The sequence below is a fragment of the Strongylocentrotus purpuratus genome, unplaced genomic scaffold (genome assembly GCF_000002235.5).
Source record: "Strongylocentrotus purpuratus isolate Spur 01 unplaced genomic scaffold, Spur_5.0 spur5_scaffold_7, whole genome shotgun sequence".
NCBI classification, from domain to species: Eukaryota; Metazoa; Echinodermata; class Echinoidea; order Camarodonta; family Strongylocentrotidae; genus Strongylocentrotus; species Strongylocentrotus purpuratus.
Genome location: NW_022145613.1, coordinates 23,285,209 through 23,305,304, shown reverse-complemented (window position 1 = coordinate 23,305,304; position 20,096 = coordinate 23,285,209). Strand labels below are relative to the sequence as shown.

At 37.0% G+C, this 20,096-nt stretch overlaps 1 protein-coding gene across 4 annotated transcripts in view; it reads left to right on the top strand.

Annotated features, from left to right (window-relative positions):
• The window catches only part of LOC575143 (rho GTPase-activating protein 18), a 112,136-nt gene that overhangs the window by 71,214 nt on the left and 20,826 nt on the right, over positions 1 to 20,096 (top strand). For all 4 annotated transcript variants that reach the window (XM_030974415.1, XM_030974413.1, XM_030974414.1 and 1 more), the window contains 4 exons: positions 14,074 to 14,145; positions 14,816 to 14,984; positions 15,384 to 15,475; positions 17,367 to 17,444. In XM_030974415.1, coding sequence (XP_030830275.1) covers positions 14,074 to 14,145; positions 14,816 to 14,984; positions 15,384 to 15,475; positions 17,367 to 17,444 — 411 coding nt within the window. The remainder of the gene's footprint in view (positions 1 to 14,073; positions 14,146 to 14,815; positions 14,985 to 15,383; positions 15,476 to 17,366; positions 17,445 to 20,096) is intronic.

Here is a 20,096-nt window from a genome sequence, read left to right as displayed (position 1 = left end):
GTACACGGAAGAGGAAGCATGCATGTTAAGCAGGGGTGGAAATTTGTAATCAGGTGAGCAACCATGCACAACCACCCATTTCCTTGCTTAAGGAGGGAGAAAGGGGGTAGATGACGGGAGGAGTGGAGGTATAAAAGAAAGAAGAAAAAGATTGTATAAAAGGAGCAAGTTACGTGGGTGGTTACCATTCATGAAGAATTTAGAACTTTCAGTTTAACAGTAAGATGATGAATTGAGAGGTGAAGATATCAGAGAAAAAGAAAAGGGGTAAGATGAAGAGAGTGAGGAAAAAAGAGGAAAAAAGAGGGGAAAGGAGAAAAGAAGAAGAATGGAGAAAGGGGGAAAGACAAGGAGTAGGAAGAGTGAAACTGAAAGTGAAAGCAAAAAGTGAAATAGGGAGCAAAGGATATGGAAAGGGTGGGGGAGGAGAGGAAACAGACATTAATGGAGGAAGACTCAAAGAAAGATAGAGAAACTCAAAGAAAGAGAAAAGAAAGAAAAAGGGAGATGGAAAGAGAGAACTGGTGAGAAGGAGAGGGTTAAAGATGGCCCTCTCTTTTATTTGATGTAGATCATATTGCCCCCAGCTGTTGCGTTTCGCCCTGATTCATCTAACTGACCCGTACTAGGTCTTAGACATCTCTCGCCTTCCTCTTCAGACCTGCTTCTTGTCTTGAACCAATCGCCACCTCCCCGTCCCTCGCAATTCAGTTAAAGTTGAGTACATGCCATTACCTTGTACAAGAAACAAAAGCATTTTGGAAATGTTGATTATAGATCTTATAGTTTTTTGGGGTGATATTATGTCTCCTAAGGACATACAAAGGGGTTAATGGTCAACTGAAAAGACTTTCTAATGAACCGATATGCAAACCCTGAGCTGATATGGTTCTAGATATATTATTCTGAAGGCCTGGCAGAACGAACCATCATCATCCTCAGCTTTTACCCATTTTCTTTCATATCTTTTTGACAAATAACATTTCTTGGCAGCCTTTAGTCTTCAATGGTCTTAAACAGGTGCCCGGTAGGATGCGAAATTTAATGTAATTATGAGCGTAATTATTAGCATTGTGAGCATCTGTAAAATAATGCCTGGCTGGAATGTCCCCAGGCAGGAAATGGAAAATGTGCATACATCGTGAGCAGGCAAGCCTGAATACGATGACCAGGGTAATAATATATCTGTAAAGCGCTTAGATATAAAAGGGAATATTATTATTATGACAGTTCTATATTTTGATATTCCAGAGCATAAGTCACCTAAATTAGCTCACCATGCAAAACAAAACAAGCATCTAATTTGAAGTTGATGGAACAGTTGCTTTGACACCTCCATCTTATGTACGTTTTGATTAAAAGTTCACGTTTTGATATGAAATGTAAGTCATATTTTGATCAGGTAACTGCAGCTGTCAATGAGGCAGTAAAGACCCAGGAGTAGTGTCTATTTGGTGGGATAGTGTCCAAATATAGTATGATGATCATCCTTCCTGCAAAGTAACAAGGCCAGAGTGCGATGAGCAATGGTCTGTAATAACGCAGGTTTAATATAGGCTTGAACAGGGGCATTGTGTCTCCAGGGGCTCATAGGGCAGTTTTATTTTCTTGGTTAATAGGAACAGAGGTCAAGCCTGTACACCGTTTGTGCACCATCTCCTTGCAGATAGTGTATTGTACCTTATTTTCTGTGTCATTATTCCAATGTTGGCAATCAATTACCAAATATGTTTTGATCCTAGTGTAGTTCATGAGTTTTAAATGTCGATTAGGTATATGTTCTACATTCTGTATTTCTCAATTTGATGTCTTTCTATATTCCCTGTATCTTTCCAGTCATTGTCAGTAAACTAGAAGCCACAAATTGCCTCGAAAAATGCAGCAACATAATAAAAAGAGAGAAGTGTAGTGTCATGAATCACTATATTATAACTGATATATTATAGAATGTAGATATAGGCCTTTATTTTTCTTAATCATGTGTTTACCCCCAACTTGCCATTCATTCAATGCACCATTTATTCGTAAAAGTTATTGACGGTGACATATCTGAACAGGGCTGTACACCAAGTTATAGGGAAATCCATTCTGGGCCACGTATCATCAAGTAGAGAAGGTTATTGTGTAAATCAATATGGTGGATTTAACCAAGCTACTGTAACATGTAAATCATGTCTTTCAACCGTGCGACTGTTTAACCCCAGTTTTCACACTCCTTGATTAGCCGATTTGTCACTTTCCTCTAAACAGAGAATAGTCTTCGATATCAGACTTCATTGACTGCTATCTTTGATCTTTGATAGCAGCCTGTTACAGATTTGTGTTTCTGCGGAATTATGGTAGAATAGTCTTCCACACCAGACCTCAATGGACAGCTCGTTGAAGAAAAAAAAAATTCTGTCAGAATTTGTTGGTTTTAAATGGGAAAATGAGAAAGCAGGTATTGTCTGTTTGGAGCCAGAAGGGTGTTAACTCCTATACTTCAACAGAGATAAGGCCCTTCTGACTCTTGACAGATGATACGCAGTATACCTAGTATGCTTAGAGTACATGTAAGGTACATGAATAAGCAACATGAGGCCCTAGAGATTGGAGTCCTACGCAAGGGCCTTGCTTGAGGATCAATGGCTTACCAAAGAGCATTAACTAGAAATTTGAGCCCAGAATTTCCCAGTTCCAAATTATAACTCAAACATTTAGCTATTTTACCTCATTTCAAATATTGCACATCATTTTGTAATAAAGGTACATATTTTCATTTTCTATTTGGAGCTAGTAGCGTGTTAGCTCATGCAATTTTTACAGAGTTAATTCCCCTCTGGCTCAAAACAGATGGTATGTTATTGGTTAAAACAAAAGAGTCTTATGATAATCTTTTTGGGGGATTCATTTTATTATGTATAAATGTGAGGTGTGAATAATCACGGCTAAGTAGCATGATAATATACTGTATAAAGAATACAGCATAAGGGTTGACCCTCTACCTACAATTTGGACATCCAAATCCCCGAACTAACCCTAAACGGCAGGTGTTGCGGATGACGCACCGTCTGGCTGGAGTCCCCCAGTCACTGCCCCTGGAGTGTATGCAAACTCAACTCCCCGTGACGAGACTCACACCTCCCCTAGATTTGTTCCTTGTCTCGGGGACAGATTACTGTCCAAAATTAGGACTTTTCGTGTCCTTCGCTTTGTTAAAAGCATGACAAGGTGGGAGAGAAACTGACATGACCAAGGTGTTTTAATTTGGTTTATATTTCTAGTGAAATTTAATGATATTATATTTTTCAACTTCATATATGCCACGCAAATAATCTCCTTTTGTCATTTTGTATTTATTATGGGATAGTTGCCAAAGGCTTCAAGGTTATTTAACTGTTCCCATTGCAAGATTGATCTACCTCGGTGTTAAAAGGGTCGTCATGAAACTAATTACGACCTGAAACAGGTAATTTTGCAAATCGCCCAAAGCGATCCATTTCTTAATTTGTCTCAAATTATTTTGTGGGAAAATGCACAAGTAAACTGCTCCCTGTCGGCAAGTCCACCTGATGACTTTTGGGAACATCTGCAAGTATCTAGGAAAATTAAACATTTTATTATTTATTATTTTTTGAAGTGCATGGTACTCTGTAACATATGGGACACAGAATTGTCAAATACCGCAAACTTGCCCCTATCAAAGAACAATAAAATATCCCTGTATAATCTTAGTTAGATGTTGAAACACTGTATCAGTGGGAAATAGACTAAAGTCCAATACAGTTTACAAATATGTAGGCCATGTTTACTATAGCTATCCTTGTAATATTGCATATTCATTTGGTAGCTGGTTTTGACCTAACTCAAGATATAGTGTACTTTAAAAGTGTTAATTTATGTCTTTGGATTCAGACTTAATATGTGCCAGAAAATTAATGGAAGTTCTGCCTCGATGAAGAACCATGTTGGTACAAACAGGTGAACGTCGTCCCTACAGATGAATTTCATACATTTCTTTAATCTTGTTTTATTGATGTTGATTTATTTTGTCTTTAAAACTGCCTTGATCGAAGCAAGTAAATAGTATATGCTTTATAGTTATGCAACCAGGACTTGGAACTGCCTTACCAACAGGCATTATTGTATCAACTTGACTTTGAACCCGGGACCTTCCAATTACAACGCCACTACAAGTTTTTTAAAACAGGGCCTAGGTTTCATGTTAAGGCTGTACGCACTGTAGCACAAACATAGCCATGACACACCGACACGTAGACTCTACACGTAGAAACCAAGTGTTGCGATGCATCGTGTGGCTATGCACGACATGCTCGACGTGGCACGGCATGCTTTGGATTAATTTTGCGGTAGGAATAGGGTTTAACATTAATTCCCCTGAAATGTCATCCATGCTTGAATGACAGGAGCATTTTCTCATGTATCCAGGCCTTAAATTAATCGACGGCCATCGACGGCCAGGCCGTCGATGCCCCTATGACTGGCCGCGGTGCCCTCCCAAAAAAAGATAAATTCACGGCCAAAAAGGCCGTGCCCTTTTTTTCAAACTGGCCGACGTGCCTTTTTTCCAACTGGACGTGCCCTTTTTTTTTTAAATTTGCGCACATAAAACCACCAATTGCGCTTAAAACTAGACGGCAAGGCGCAAGTGTTTTCCGTGAAAATGCGCCCATAAATTATTAGAACAGAAAAAATACACGAATCACGAACAGTTTGCCGCCCACGAGCTCTCTTCTAGCTTCGTATTTAGTGCTTTAATAAGGCGCAAGTGCCGTGAAAATGCGCCCTTTGTTATTATATAGGCAATGCGCTAGCGCACGTACGTTCATGCGATCGCATGATATGCATATGGTGCATGTTGTTGACGCACGCACGTACGTACGTACAAATCAAAGGCCAGGGTGCAGGATCAAGAAAACAAATCGTCAAATGGAGAAATAAACAAGCATTCAAATAGTCATTAGAGATCTGTCGAGGTTTGTTTGTAGGTCTAGTTTATTATTTTATCTCAAATAGAATTTAGAATTATCTTATTAATAAGTTAAGAACACCTACGATGTTCTCGATCGTAATTACTCTCATTTTGCCACCAGCCGACCTCGCTTCAAAAAGCTACCCCGCCAGCCTCCCAAGACGAACGTTTCGAGTCCCGGTAAAATTACGCGCTGCGAGTCTCCGAGGGTGCATCGGTTTCGCTGGCAAACTTCCAGCCCGACAGCTTCCCACCAAAAGTGGCGAGAGTGTGTGTGCGAGGAACGATTTTGGTTTCGTGAATGCACGTTACGCAACAGAGCTGAGCGTGTCATTTTCAGCTGTCGAATGTCTATAAGGACATTTTTTCATCTTATTTCATTAGTTAGGCCTATCTAGACCTTTCTATACAACAGTTAAAAAGATAATTTCTTCAAATTTGCTCCTACTACCGAGAGAGTGGCGGAAGGTTTGTGTGTGAGGTGCGATTTTGATTTGGGATACCCGGCCCGGTAAACTTGCCAAGTCCTTCTGACTTTCGATGTTTGTGAAATTGACAATTTATTTATTCATTTGCTCATCAATATTTTTAGTTACTTTAGAATACTGTTTAATGTGCAAGTTTAATGTTCTTAATCAATCTTTCCTGTTCATATTGTTAAGATTAAAAAGTTATTAAATTGATCGTTCGATCTATGAAATTAACAACTCTCTTTGAACTTATGATTAGATAAGGGGCCTATCTGTTTTTGGAAAATTGCCCCTTGCTCTGGTAAATTCCTGTGGCAAAGGGCGACTTAAAAAAAAAATTGCCCCTTGCTCCTGGCTGCTAAATCTAAGGCTTGCGGGCCGCCGCCTTGTTTGTATGTACCGTAGACCTCTATACATTCTGTGAAGAAGCTGGTGCTAAAAGTCATGGGAAATTGATCCCACACAAGTTTCATAAAATACACATGACATCTAACAAAAGTAGAAACAATTTTTTTGGCCTCATACTCGATGCCCTTTTTGTAAAATATTTTGGCCTCGATGCCCTTTTTGTAAAAATATTTTGGCCTTGGTGCCCTTAAAAATATGAGGTACTCGAGGCCAAACTGGCCTTGCCCTAAAAATGACGAAATTTAAGGCCTGTGTATCCATTCTTCTTTTTGTATTCTTTGGTGTGTTTCTCAGCCGTTACTCAGAGGAAACAATGTCTAGCGGAAACATTTATTTCCATTCACACCTCCCAAACTCGCTGGATTTGTTCGACAGGAAAACGTCTTCTTTGTTTCTTTACGTTTGGCAGACAGGGAAAGGGACATGTTGATCGGCGACGTGTGGAATTTGGGAGGTATCGGAAAGAAAGCGCTTCCGAACTTTCTGTGCCTGATTTAGATCTGTCTGCGGTAGGCCGGCCGCCGTATCAAGCTGTTGCCAATTTAGATCCTGGTTAGTCATGATTTCTCATATTTTCTCATTTGCCTGAGAAAGTCAAGGAGGCAGTTTCTTTTAGCGACTAATTTCAATTTCTCACTACTTCATTGAATTCGTCACTTTTCTGCCTACTCATGTATCAATACATTACATTTGATAAGATACAATAAATAAGGATTAAATCTGAGACCCAAAAAGTTTTCTTGTAAGATGATATAGAAAGGTTGTCTTTCTATTCAGGTGGTCACTAAAGTTGTCAAAATGCATGGTACTTGTTCATTCCAATCAAACCCTCCATCTTTTTCAAGTTCCAAAAGAAGAAAAAAAACAGGGGCATGACATGTCTAGTGTAGTGGACCAAATTGATATTACTTTATTCAGTCAAAAAATCGACAAAAAGAAAGAAATATTTTGTGCAATGTAAAGCTTAACAAAAAGAGCTCCATTAATGGCTATCAAACAAGTGTATGTATGCCGTGTGATGATGGCTAGAAAGATGAATAACTCATTTACTACTGTCAAACCTGCTTTGGTGACCACCTGTATAGAAAGACCACCTGTCTCTAAAGATTACTTTTTTTTGTTTCCCTTCAAGTTTTTTCTCATTGAAACATGTAATAAAGTAACCTGTACATAAAGACCATCTGTTTATAAAGACAATTTTCTTGTCTCCCTCGAGTGGTCTTTATAGACAGGTTTCACTGTATCACACAGAGTATGCACACTCAAAGTCAATGTCATTTTGGCTTTCAGCAGAAAATATGATATTTTTATCTACATTATATAAGTATTGTCACTCTTGCTAAGTAACTGATAAACTGATTGGAGCATCCCACGTGCAAAAATAATGGATGCTATTTATAATTATGCTGCCTAACTTCACAAATCCTCGCAGGTGCTTCTCTAATAAAGCATTAGCTAAAAAAAAGTGAGATATTGTCAATTGCTATTTATAATTACACTGCTTAACTTCACAATTCTTAGCAGGTGCTTTTCTAATAAAGCATTAGCTGGAAAAAACTTGAGAAATTGTCAATTGTGATGACAAAAACTTGTCTTGGAGACGAAAGGATCTTGGTTGCTAAGGAGCAGGGATATTAGTGGAAATGGGATAGGATTAAGAGGGATTAAGCTTGGGGATGGTGTAAGGGGAAGGGAGAAAAGAAGGCTAGACTAATAATTAAATTCAAATGGTATTTTGTTTCTTGAGGTCTGTAATAGGTTTACGAGGGTGGGCTCGCAGTCATTGACCCAAAACTACATGTGTACAAGGAGATCACTTAAGTTAGTCACCCAAAGAATCAAAAGTGTTTTGAATTGATGCAAAACCCATATCATTGCGAGGGGGAGCCTTACTTTTCAAATATAACAACTTCCCGCTTCAAAATATGTTTGGGGTCTGCAGTAATCATCTCTCAAATATTTTAATTTTGAGATCCAGATTTTCTGCCTTCAGTGGTAGAGGATCGCTAAAGCATTTTACGCCTTTCCATGATATCTATTTGATTTTTCCGCAAATTATTCATGTTTTTCAAGAGAAAATCTGTCCATCCATATATAATTTGTCCATAATTATCAGTTGTCATGAATTTTCTTCGGGCGGCTACTTTATTATTGTCTTTCTAATGATAAAGTCAGGCTATTTGGCAATATATCTTTGCATACGTATTTCAAAATCAGTTTTGTCCCTTGTTCAATTCACAATCTTAACAAGAAATTGAACCACTCTAACAACAAACTCCTTATTAGGCTTCTGTTTTGTGAGCGGGTTGCCTTTAGCTTGATTTGATTTGCAGACAATTACAAGGGGATGGAGGCTATTATTAGGAGCTGTAACTCTTAGAATGGCTTGACTGACAACAGGTTATTAACTCATAATACCCTCTCAAAACATCTTCATGAATCTTACTGTGCAGGGCATTACGACAAGGGAAGGGCTCATACAGCTTGTTTTCAAACTTGCTCTCTCACAATAATTTTTTTTTTAAGGTGGCATAGTGGGCGGGAAATAACACAAGTTATCACCCCCTGTTGAAATTGCTCCAGTAAATTGGATAGCACAAGGGAGTGTTTGGTGTTGTATTGGGAGGGGTGAGTTCTAAGCTGTTTAGTGAGTGATATGTTCATTTCTGGTTATTTGGATGATTGCTCGTGTAATAGGACTTGTTTCCTACTTGTTTGTGCATTAGTAGGAGTTCTAGCTCTCCTCATAGTACAAGAAAAATTGTGCTTGAAAAGTTATGCACATTCTTAAGGATTGTGGATAAGGCTTGTTTTTTTGCACTTCTTTATTATATACAGTAGTCTTCCCCCTCCCCCCTCTCTCTTTCTCTCTCTTTCTCTCTCTCTCTCTCTCTCTCTCTTTCCCTCCTTTATCAATGGTTGAATTGCACTAAAGAGAGTACACATAGGAGATGACTTGGTATTTTAGAGTGAGCACTTTGTCCAAAGTGTCAAATATTTGTTGGTACTTTGTATTGATCAATGTGTTCATGTCCAATTTTTTTTCTCTAGCAAGACATCTGTCTCCATTGACTCTCTTATGTTGACAAGTTGAAATATGATATCTGACAGTTTCTCAAGACCTTTCTTTCCCCTTCCCCTTGCAACAACAGAAAGAGTTTCCTTAGCAGTCTCCCAAATGATATAAATATATTTCCCTTCAGATCTCATTTCAAGATAGTGGAAATCTGCGATTGCAAACATATTAAGAATATAATTCCAGATTTAAGCCTTTGTGATGATCCTCCTCTATATGAGGGTGAGTCAAGCAATGTCTGAAACCTTGCGACAAATCCCAACCATCATCCATGAAGGCTTCTGGCTTCCTCGACAAGTATCTATCCTACACTGCCCTTTACATGGATGTGTCATGGATAGGGATTACATCTAAGATCCAAATTCTTTTTCAGCCTGGTCACGTACGTCCCCACCGTGTTTCTACTGGGATTGTTTAAGTTGTTGAATTGTGAATGGGATGGAGAAAGATCTGAAGTCTTTTTATTACAATGTGTGGTTATCTTCTCGCCTACTTTCTTATGCTTCCTCAGTCATCCCATCATCATCATAATAATAGTATAGTGTAATAGTTTAAAATAATTCATGGGTTTTGGAAAGTTCTGAAGTCTTTGTTCACTATGGTTATTTTTTGGACCAACTTTAGGATATATCCCCAAGGCTTTGGAGTGTTGATGGGATGTTAAAAGATCTGAAGTCCTCTATATTTGTAGGATTTGTAGGAGACTGATCTGCCATAAATTCTATAAAGTAGGTTTGAGACCTGATGCACTAATACTTAGTTATGCGTGAGTCATGATTGAAATGGAACTAGATATTAGATATCAAGATCATTTGAAGCTTGTCTTTGAGTAGGAATATGAACATTCGCCTCTGATACATATATTTGTGTTAAACTTAAATTTGGTGTTGTTTTTTGTTTTGTTTTTGAGCAGATGTTTTGCAATTATTAAAAACTCAAATACAAAATATTCAATTAACAATTATAGTATATGATATGATTGATTTACATAAAATGTGACAACTGAACAAAAAAATACATATCAAAAACAAGTATGGAGGTAAATCAACTAATCAAGATAAATGCAGAGGCCAACTATCAGAAGCATGAATGATTGTGTCGAAAGCAGTACTTCAACTTTTGAATCAATCTATAAACATGATGAAAATTATGAAGCAGGATCTAAAATGACGAGGGTGACCCTTGGTCATAGGGCTTTAGTTTGCAGCAAATAAGTGCTTTCCTTTAAGATGTCCCCAGCTTAAAAGGAGGGATTCACACTGGATTATAGGATTAGCCCGGAGGAGATCAGCTGAAGATATGAGCTCATTCTGAGAGTCCCTTCCCTCTCCTAAACTTTATTCAGGCCTTGTTTAGTGGAAGTCCAGAGCATAATCCCTCTTCTCTTAAGGGATCACAGTCTGTTCCTTTTGTTTGATCATTGATGGCATATTAATACATGTCATTGTCATTTGTTCTTGGCTACTCTACAATGAGAGACAAAAAATCACTTCTTCTTTTCTTTACATTTTTCTTCTTATATTCTTCCCATTGTGGACACTTCATTATAGAAATTATGAGAATTGCAAGAAATATATTTTCAAGATTCAAAGGTTAAATCTTTGGTTCTGAACAAAAACGACAAGTTTGCTTCACTTGATAAATGAATATTGCAAAGCAAAATATTTTTGAATGATTTTCTTATTTGATCTGAATAGGGTAATTGTAGAGATGTCAATATTTACTCAATACAGCTGATCATGACACGTCTGCAATTTCATATCTGACATTAGAGTTTAGGAAATACTCCCCCCCCCCCCCCAACTGTTAAGAAATCTGCTCCATTGGTTTGCCTAGATTGTACTTGTAATAAATGATATTCAAAAAATAGAAACAGCTGATATCTATCTTATCAATGTCTTTGCATAATGATTTTCATGTGACATTGTCTGCTTCCTAAGTCACGTTGAATCACCATCCTTCATTCTAATTCAATTGAGTAATCTATCCTGCTTTAATATTATTATGTATATTTTGTAAACCATTCATGAATTTGATTTGAAAATGGGAAATACCAAGGTTTGGAGAAATAAAGTTCTCATTCAAGAACCCCTTCCCCCACCCCCACCCCACTCATGGAATACAAATAAAAAGAAGAGAAGTTTTTAACATTTTGATAAGTCATTGCTGTCAGTCTTTTAAAGTATAATTTTAACACATAAGTTTGTCAAAATAGGGAGAGGTGACAGGCACCTCCCCCCCCCCCCCCCCCCCCAACAACAAGAAATGTATAGAATCGGCATTGACTCAGGAGGATCAACTTCGACAAGTCTCTGTCACAATCTTTAAGCAATTACATCACTATTTTTGTGACAGCATTGTTGTCCCATTTGCTCTTTTCATTTGGTTTCATGTAGCAAAAGATTACTAATACTTTAACACTGTATGAATTATGCTTGCTATGACTTTCCAAAATTGTGAATTTTTAAGAAAATATTTTGCTCTATATAGTCTATATTTGCTTTCTTTGTAATTTGCTGCTCAAACCAGAACATTGCCAATGAATACTTACATCCGTCATTTTCGACATTAATATAAATATTAGTTTATTGGCATCATTTCCCGCCGACGACTGTCATGGGACGCAGGAAGCTTTTTTTTTTTTGCCGAATCATAATTTGTACTGGTCAGTCAGTATTGAACCAGTGGAAAGAGACTATCACTATCAGCAGGAAAAGGATATGATACACTGATAAATGATGGGCCTCAGACAGCGGTTATTCTGACAAACGGGGGAAAATCGCTTGATTTTCTTTAAAAAAGGATATTCTATTCTGGCTGTGCCATACCAACCAACCACACATAAAGACCATTTTCTTTTGTACTTTCATAGTTTTCTTCGTAGAGTAGTATATAGTGAATACATTTGTGTCACAAAAATGTTAAACCCCCATGAAGTATGGGGATCATGATCATGATTGTAGGACAATAATCACAATCATTTCTCTTTCATAGGTGAAATAAAACTCAACAAATTTTAATCATCATTTCTGTCACGTTGGCTTGACCTTCGTGTCGTGTATATCCTGACGTAGTTAGAGGAAGCCCCTCCATGACATTTCATGCTATCAGCTTTAGTACCACTGGGCTACCTATACCAACCCTCACCCATTTCCTCTCACTTCCATAGCATTGTCTCTCGCCCTGCACGTACATCGGCCTAGCTCTTCTCTGCCGATTTTAATTTCCTATTTCATCAACATATTGTTGAAAACCTGCCTTTATTTGGAACGAGCTTGGCTCATCGATAATAGTCGATTACCCGATTTCTCTCTTTTGACTTTTGATGAGATGTCTTCTTCCTTGTCGAGTTTGACAGTGTTTATCCATTTTTAATGTGGGTAGGATATTCCTGTCTGTTTAGCAAGTTGTAACATGTTGACTTTCTTTGGATTTTCTTTCCACGAAACTGGAACTTTCTTCATAGACTCCACAGTTTAATTGTGGTTGCTTCTTAAGAGTTGAACAACCGTCAAGGAAAGGGTTGAAATCCAAACATTTTCAGGAAATATCCACCATAGATAACAAAGATCATTGATAATGGAGCACCCCAAATGAGACAGTGTAGTAAATACAATATTGTACAGGAACACATCGGATATAAAACTCTCATTTTTGTTGGTATACCTGCATTGTGGTTGAAGCGCTCGTAAACCGATCAGCTCAGAGGTTGGGGGAAATACTGCACTCTGTCAACCTTGTCAAACCAATGAGGAAATTCTGACAGGACATTGCCAAAGGTTTATACTCGAGAGGGGCTGCGCCAAGAAGCTGAAGGTTTATTAATTGCCATTGATCGTTAAGCAACTGATAGTTTGAAGAATCGATATCACATGAACGGTTTGGTTTGGACGCGACTGGATCAATCCATTGGCATTACTCAGAGCAGCCTGATCTTACCTCATTGTGGTGTTGTATAGGAGAGTGCCGCATTGAAGTGATCCACCCACAGTGGAAATTTTTGAGGAAATCACTTCTAACTAGGCTTTTCAGATTTGTCGCTCACCAAGATTTTGTTCTTCCTACCGCGGTTTAAGATTCTACCAATTTTCTCCGGTTTCACGACATCTAGATGTACCTGTGTGTATATTTATAGTCCCACCACCATCATATTTATGTGCTGTTAAGCAATCAATGGTTTTGGGTTACCCTGCTGTCACAGATTGGTGCCTCGCTCGCCTTGCCTGAGGATTATAAGGATTAAACAACAGGAATCATGTCCATGAAATCATTTTGTTTCTAATTGTGTCTCCTGTCCCATTTCTTGTGATTTGTTGTTTCTTCATGATTGCCAAAATGCTGCTTGGGTTGTGCAGTTTTCTCTCTAGAAAGAGAAAGAGAGTCCAGGTAAACATTCTTTCATCATATATTTTGTAAAGATGGTATTTTGTGACAGCGTGTTTTTGAAATGATATTAGAGTTTTCTACAGACTTCATTAGGACTTTTATTAATTAAGCTGGTTGATTAGTATTACTTTGTGGAGATCAGGCAAAATTATATATTCAATCCTTTAATACTATGTATAAGTTTTTCAATAATATATAATTGGTAATTTGATATGTGTATTGGTTATTTGGTATGTACCCTATTCTCATGTCACAGATAGTGTGTGTCAGGATTGAATATTTGGGGTTTTATTATTGCCATATCTCTGTAACTTTATGTAACTTTCTCATATCTCTTATTTATTTCAACATTCTGAGTAATTACTTGTATATCCCTGCTCTATGAAATTATATTTTTCTCTGCTGTTTCTCATCCAGTTTTATTGAAAAATAGAGTGGAATGATTTACCTTTTTTTTAAATAGTGTAATAGGAATTTCATAATCTTGAATACTACTTTGTTGTCTTTCAAAGTGGATCTGAATGATACAATTAATTATGATTAATATTTGTATATCCACGCTCTATGAAACTATATTTTTCTCTGTTGTTTCTTATCCATTTTCATAAAACTAATAGAGAGGACTGATTCAACCAATTTCTTTTCAAATATTGTATTAGGAATGTTATGATCTTGAATACTACTTTGGTGTACATATATTTCAAAGGAGATCTGAATGATACAATAAAATTATTTTACTCTTTTATTTCTTTGATAACTAGGACCTACATGGTGGTGATGAAGTGTTTTTAAGACAAGAAGACTTATTCAAGAACCTTGCCACAACCCTACCAGTAAGTATTTTAATTAAGTTTCAATGACCTCAATTTGACACAAAAATATAAATGTCAGCTATAAAGTATTTATGAATTCAATGCCAAAAAGATGCATGTTAACAAGTGTAATGAACAAAGTGATTGCATAATCACAAGTTAATTTTAGTACTGGTAATCATTTCATGCCTTATTGCATGTCAAGTCGTTCTTTGACTGCTGCATGTTACAGGTACAAGTTTTCAAAGCTAAATGTAAATTTTTAGATATTGAACATTAGGTTGACATGGTAAAATGATTTTGAATATAAAAATGTAATCGGCATATATTGACACATAACTTTTGTTGATTTGTTAAGTAGCAAATTGTATCAACTTTTGCATCAACTGCAAATCAACAATTTTCATCTATATGAAGTAATTTTTTTTATAATGTAATATTCCATTGACATCTGAATTTTTTCTTTTCAGTTACTTAAGTATGTCAATTTTGTATTGCATTTTTTTGGTACAAATTTACCACTTCTCTCAGTGAAAGATATTTTCATATCATACAATTTGTTGTGATATGAATTTTTCCTTTTCAGATAAAGATATTGTCAAATTCCATAAACGTTCATCAGGAGATTTGTTTTAATTGTAATATGATCTTGCAATTGCAATGTAATCATCGTTCTTTTCTTTTTCTCCAGAATATCACTATTGCCAAAGATGCACAGGGTACGACCCCGGTGGAATTCCTCTCAGGAAAGGATGTTGATAAAGTGAGAAAGATTGCCCTGATAGAACTGACGGCCATGTTTGACAGGATGGGGATTGAGTTTGAACCTGTCAGGAAGTCAACAAAGAGGAGGGTCAAAGGTAATGATTGTGTTTTATTTTACTTCTAAAAGTCATGTCCTTAGAGCGGGGGGGGGGGGGGGGGGGGGGGGGGGGGGGGGGGGGGGGGGATTACATATTAAGACATACAGGGGTGTGCCGCTCTAATGGATCACTTTTTCACAATAAAACCCTACACATGGGTCCGATTTTCAAAATTTCAGGTGTTTGCATGGCAATCACCCAAAAACTTTGAGAAATGGGCCTTTATTTCGAGGGAAAAAAACCCCCAAATGACCCTTAAAATGGGAAGGGGTTTTGAGGCTTGAGGGGCACACAACCGTCCACACCTAATCTGTAATTGAACCGGTAAAGAATTCTCATTTCTCTTTGTTGTATATGTATATTACTACTTTTTTCTTAAATTTGATCTCATTTCAGAGAATGGTGTATTTGGTGTTCCTCTAAGAAACCTCATTGCCCATGATAGAATGTGGAGTCCAGAAACAACTACACCTCTTTTTCTACAAAAGGTAAGAATTAGATTAAGAATGAAGAGGATTAACTGCTCCCACTTTATCTAGCTTGCCTGAGGGAAACCCATTTGTTTTATGGCAAGCTGATGAAAAATGCCGCATTTGTCCCATTTGACAAGTGAACATTTTGGGGCTGTTCAAATCTGTTGTGGGAGGCCACATGCTCAACTGTGACACAGATTCCATTACCTCAGTTTTTGGACATTTATGAGATTACTTTTCTGAAGAACTCTTTAATAAGGGATAAATTATTACACCCCATCCTTGTATGCCTCTTGACATATGGGACACATCTGAAAACTACTCCTGTAAACATTTCATAGAAATATAGTCAAACCTGCTGTAGTGACCACCTGTATAGAAAGACCACTTTTCTATACAGACCGCATTTCTTGTTTCCCTTGAATAAGGTTTCTCATTGAAGGCTTGCACTAAAGAAACCTGTGCTTAAAGACCACCTGCATATAAAGACTACTTTTCATGTTTCCATGGAGCAGTCTTTATATACAAGTTTTACAGTACATTTTTTTGTTTAATTGTATAGAAAACTTGAGGGTGTATTAGATATTTAGCAATTTTTCCATTTGAAAAACCTTGAGCCTTACAACGGAATTGAGAGTGTAGCTAGGGCCTTGAAGAGGGATGGGCACACTGGTCAGATTATAACACCTGTCATGTATCTATAGTAATGATCTATTATGAGCGGGAACGTGACTGTCTTACAGATGACATGACATCGATAGAAACAGTGACACCCGACGTATATTTTGACAGAGTGTTTTTCTTACTGCATAATATTGTTCAATGGGGTAGAACTCAGGTGCTGAAATAATCTTGTGGCGGCGTGGTTCTTGCTCTTTGGGTATAAAAGGAAATATGGGGTTCATTTTACATACCAAAAGAGAGTGACATAAATTGACTTGACCTGGGGCTAACATGTGATATTGATGTTGGACAGCCATATTCACCAGTTTGATGAGAGCTTATGTTGTTATGTAAAAGAGAGAGAGCGAAAGTCTTCGAAAGACAGTGTACTTTCATAGAAGCTTAGTTTTTTTATTGATATGTGTAAGTATGTATTTTCAGTATATTCCTCTATATTAATTGCATTTACAGGTGTTAATGTATCTTAACTAAACAAAATTTTCAGAGAAGATCTCTGTGTATTTTTCCTTGTTTACAATGTTGCCCGTGGCGATTGTTTGAAATGAAACATGGTTGTTTTGAAACCTGCTTGAAAAACACTGCCATGGTCATAAAAGTGTAAGGTGTAGTCAAGGCTGTGGGAGAATTGACGTGAGAGAGAGAGATTGTGTACAATGGAAAGATTCCCATTTGTTCTTTGATAATACATATAATGCACAGTATCGAGATCATTATGGCAATGTAGTGTGCGAGTGTTCCATTATGATGTGAAATACACAAGATTAAAGGTGCCCTTTGAGCACTGTGGGCATTTCCTGTTATTGACTTTCTTTTTCAAAATGTAATAGTACTCTAACATGTTGAGAATTTTTTTGTTTAATCGAATAAGGACAGATACAGGTTAAAGATAACGATTGTGCTGACGGGTAATTCAATGAACTGTTACTTTCAGAAGTTAATGTAAAAGCTGCACAAGCTTCACACAAATACCACATTCCATTCAAGCAGCCCCATCTGAGCTGCTGAAAACATGACCTAATAGTATACCGGTACAATAAAAAGTTGTTTTAAAAACACCTCGGATGATGTTAAAGGGAAAGTCATTCTTTCACTTATTAAATAGTTTGGTATACTATTCACGAATTGTAGAGGTTCATTACCTTTTCCCCTGATTTAACTGTACATGTAGTAGATGTTTTTGTTATATTGTTGTAATGATGGTTAGTTTATTTTCATATTTCAGTTAATAGGCTACCTAGAAGTACATGGTCTACACGAAGAAGGCGTGCTAAGAGTACCTGGCTCATCAGCAAGAATTAAGGTAATTTTGATTGAAATCACTGAATAAGTCATTGACTGATTTATCAAATGATCCATAAATTAACTACCAATTGATTGGTTGATTACAAAATTGATTGATTGATTGATAAATTAATTAATTGATTCATTCATTCATTCTTGAATGAGTTGAGTTTTGAATGCATTACAGTGAGTGATGAATTGATAGTATGGTTGATATCATGATAAATGAATACATGTATCAATGTGTTAACTGTTGATTTCATTGAATGTTTGATTACATTTAATCAATGAATGTAAAATTTCATTCATGGTGAATTAACTCAATGTTTAAATGACCGATTACATGTATAAGGTGAAATGATTGATTGAATACTATCTTTGCCAATTGTGTCATTGTCTGGCATAATGCAATACCAAGCCAGCGCTAACGTGATTGATTGAAAGCCGATAGGGATTGAATTATTGATTGCATGATCGACTGATTGGTCAATGTATTAAAGACAGCATAATGGATGGATTTAAAAGGAAACCATTACTGCTCTCAACTAAAAATATAAAAGATTGCATCTTTTTCCTCATGGTGTGTAAAAGCTGTCCAAAGGTAGTTGGAGTTCACGCATGAGAAACAAAACGAAATCTAATCTGACTTTGTCAAACAATGGAATGACCTATATCTCCATAATAAGAAAATACATACAAGTATCATCAAGTGTTACTGTGTGATGGGAATTTGTTGTTGCAAGCCAGAATGTTTTTGCTCGTAATTGTTTCCCTTGAACGCTATTACAATTGTGAAAACAGCCAAACTGACCTTAGCATAATCACTGAGTCCTGCTTTTACTTTCACCAAATAACGGATAGAACAATTATGTTCTCACTATTGTGCTATTATTATCTATTTTCAGTCAATGCCAGTGGCTTGAGTCCAGCCCATGAGGGGACTCTAGAATGATTTGGGGGCGCCAGTCTTACTCGATTAGGGGCGGGGTAGGGCACGGGGGAGCTAGTCCAGATCATCTGATTGGTGGGGGGGGGGGCATGTGCCCTCCTGGAGCTACCCAACCAATCCTTACACTTTAATACCTTGGTTGCATATACATGAGCTCAAATTTGGCCATTTCACCTTTCTATAATGTTTGGTTTACTTGACAAGATTATGTAACTTTGTACTGAACTCTGTACCAGTGATGTGAATTTATTGATTTCTCCCCCCCCCCCCCCCCCCCCGCCCCTCTAAAATGTCCCTACTTCACAATAGAGTCAATAGACAATATAGAAATTTACAATTCAGTCTACAAATCTTGATTTTGTTGCTGTTGCTTTCTTTAGTTGCTTTTTGTTGTTGTTACCTAACAAACTGACATACATGTATATAGAAACAGAAAAGGCTTGTGGAGCAGTTTAAGCTCGTTTAGACAACGCCTTTTCTACAAGTTCACTGTAGGCTACCATGTGCATAGAATGTGATGACATTTCCAGTGCATCATGAATTACGTACAAAGTTTTGAAATAGGGTACAAAGTGTGAACAAACCTAAGGGCCACTATTCAAAGGGCAGTAATCAGGATTGGAGCAGTGTGGACGAGGTTGCCTTGCATTGATTAGCAGCCTATTGTGCAGCGAGCGAGAGAAAGCAACGTTTCCTGTTGACATGGGTGGGTAATAACAGTCCGGTCTAAAGAGTTTATTACGCACATTTCTCGCCTTGACAGAGAGGAAGCTGAAAACAAAATCAGATTTTGAGCTTAGGAATAATAGGCAGTGACAGGTCATTTTGAAGTGGCAAAACAATCTTTTAATGTTTGCCAATTTGATTTTGTTGTGATGCAGGATGTGACTATGGAAAAAGACAGCTTGTTTTGTGTAATAATGTTATGCACCAGACAATTGTGATTTTTCAAATATTATGTATCTGTCAACTCAACATCTGTTTTAACTACACAATATGTCCCTAATTATATTAAAGCCCTAAAGGATAAGGTTTATATAATCTTTAAATTGGCAACATTTAGCAAAATACAAAATGAGAATTTCTATTTCAGCAATAATTCTTGTTTTGCAGCATCAGTTACATGTAGTAATGTTTTCATTGCATAGACATTGACACATGTAATTTTTCTCATAGAAGAACAAAACTATCTAACCAACATTAAATGTTGCCAATTTTGAGAGGAAAATCTGGTTCATTGAATACTGGAAAAAACATTTTCTGCGATGAGTTCAGCGGAACATTGAAAACAAGTTGATCTAGTTTGATATGAGTTTGATATTAGGAAATTAGTCATGTGATGTTAGGGGGAAATGGATAGGAGCGGTGGAAAGATGACCGTGAGTTAATTATCTAAATATTTATTCAAAGAGAATGCGAATGACATAATAACATTGTTTTGAGGATATGCTGGAAATAGTTATAACCTTGGGTGTATGATTGTGGTGAAAGTTTGGAGAGGGGAAAAACAGTAAAGTTGGCAAACATTCATTAAAAATTGTGGAAATCTCTCTGGATAGAGTAAATTGTCATGGAGGATTTTTTGATGATTGTAACAGACTTGTGACATTGATAATTGTTCCTTATAAAAATGACACTGTCTTCTAGGTGACAGTAAAAGTCTGATTCTAGAAAGCCAGATAAGTAAGCTTTAATTACTATGCCTTGGCCGATCTGTGTTTG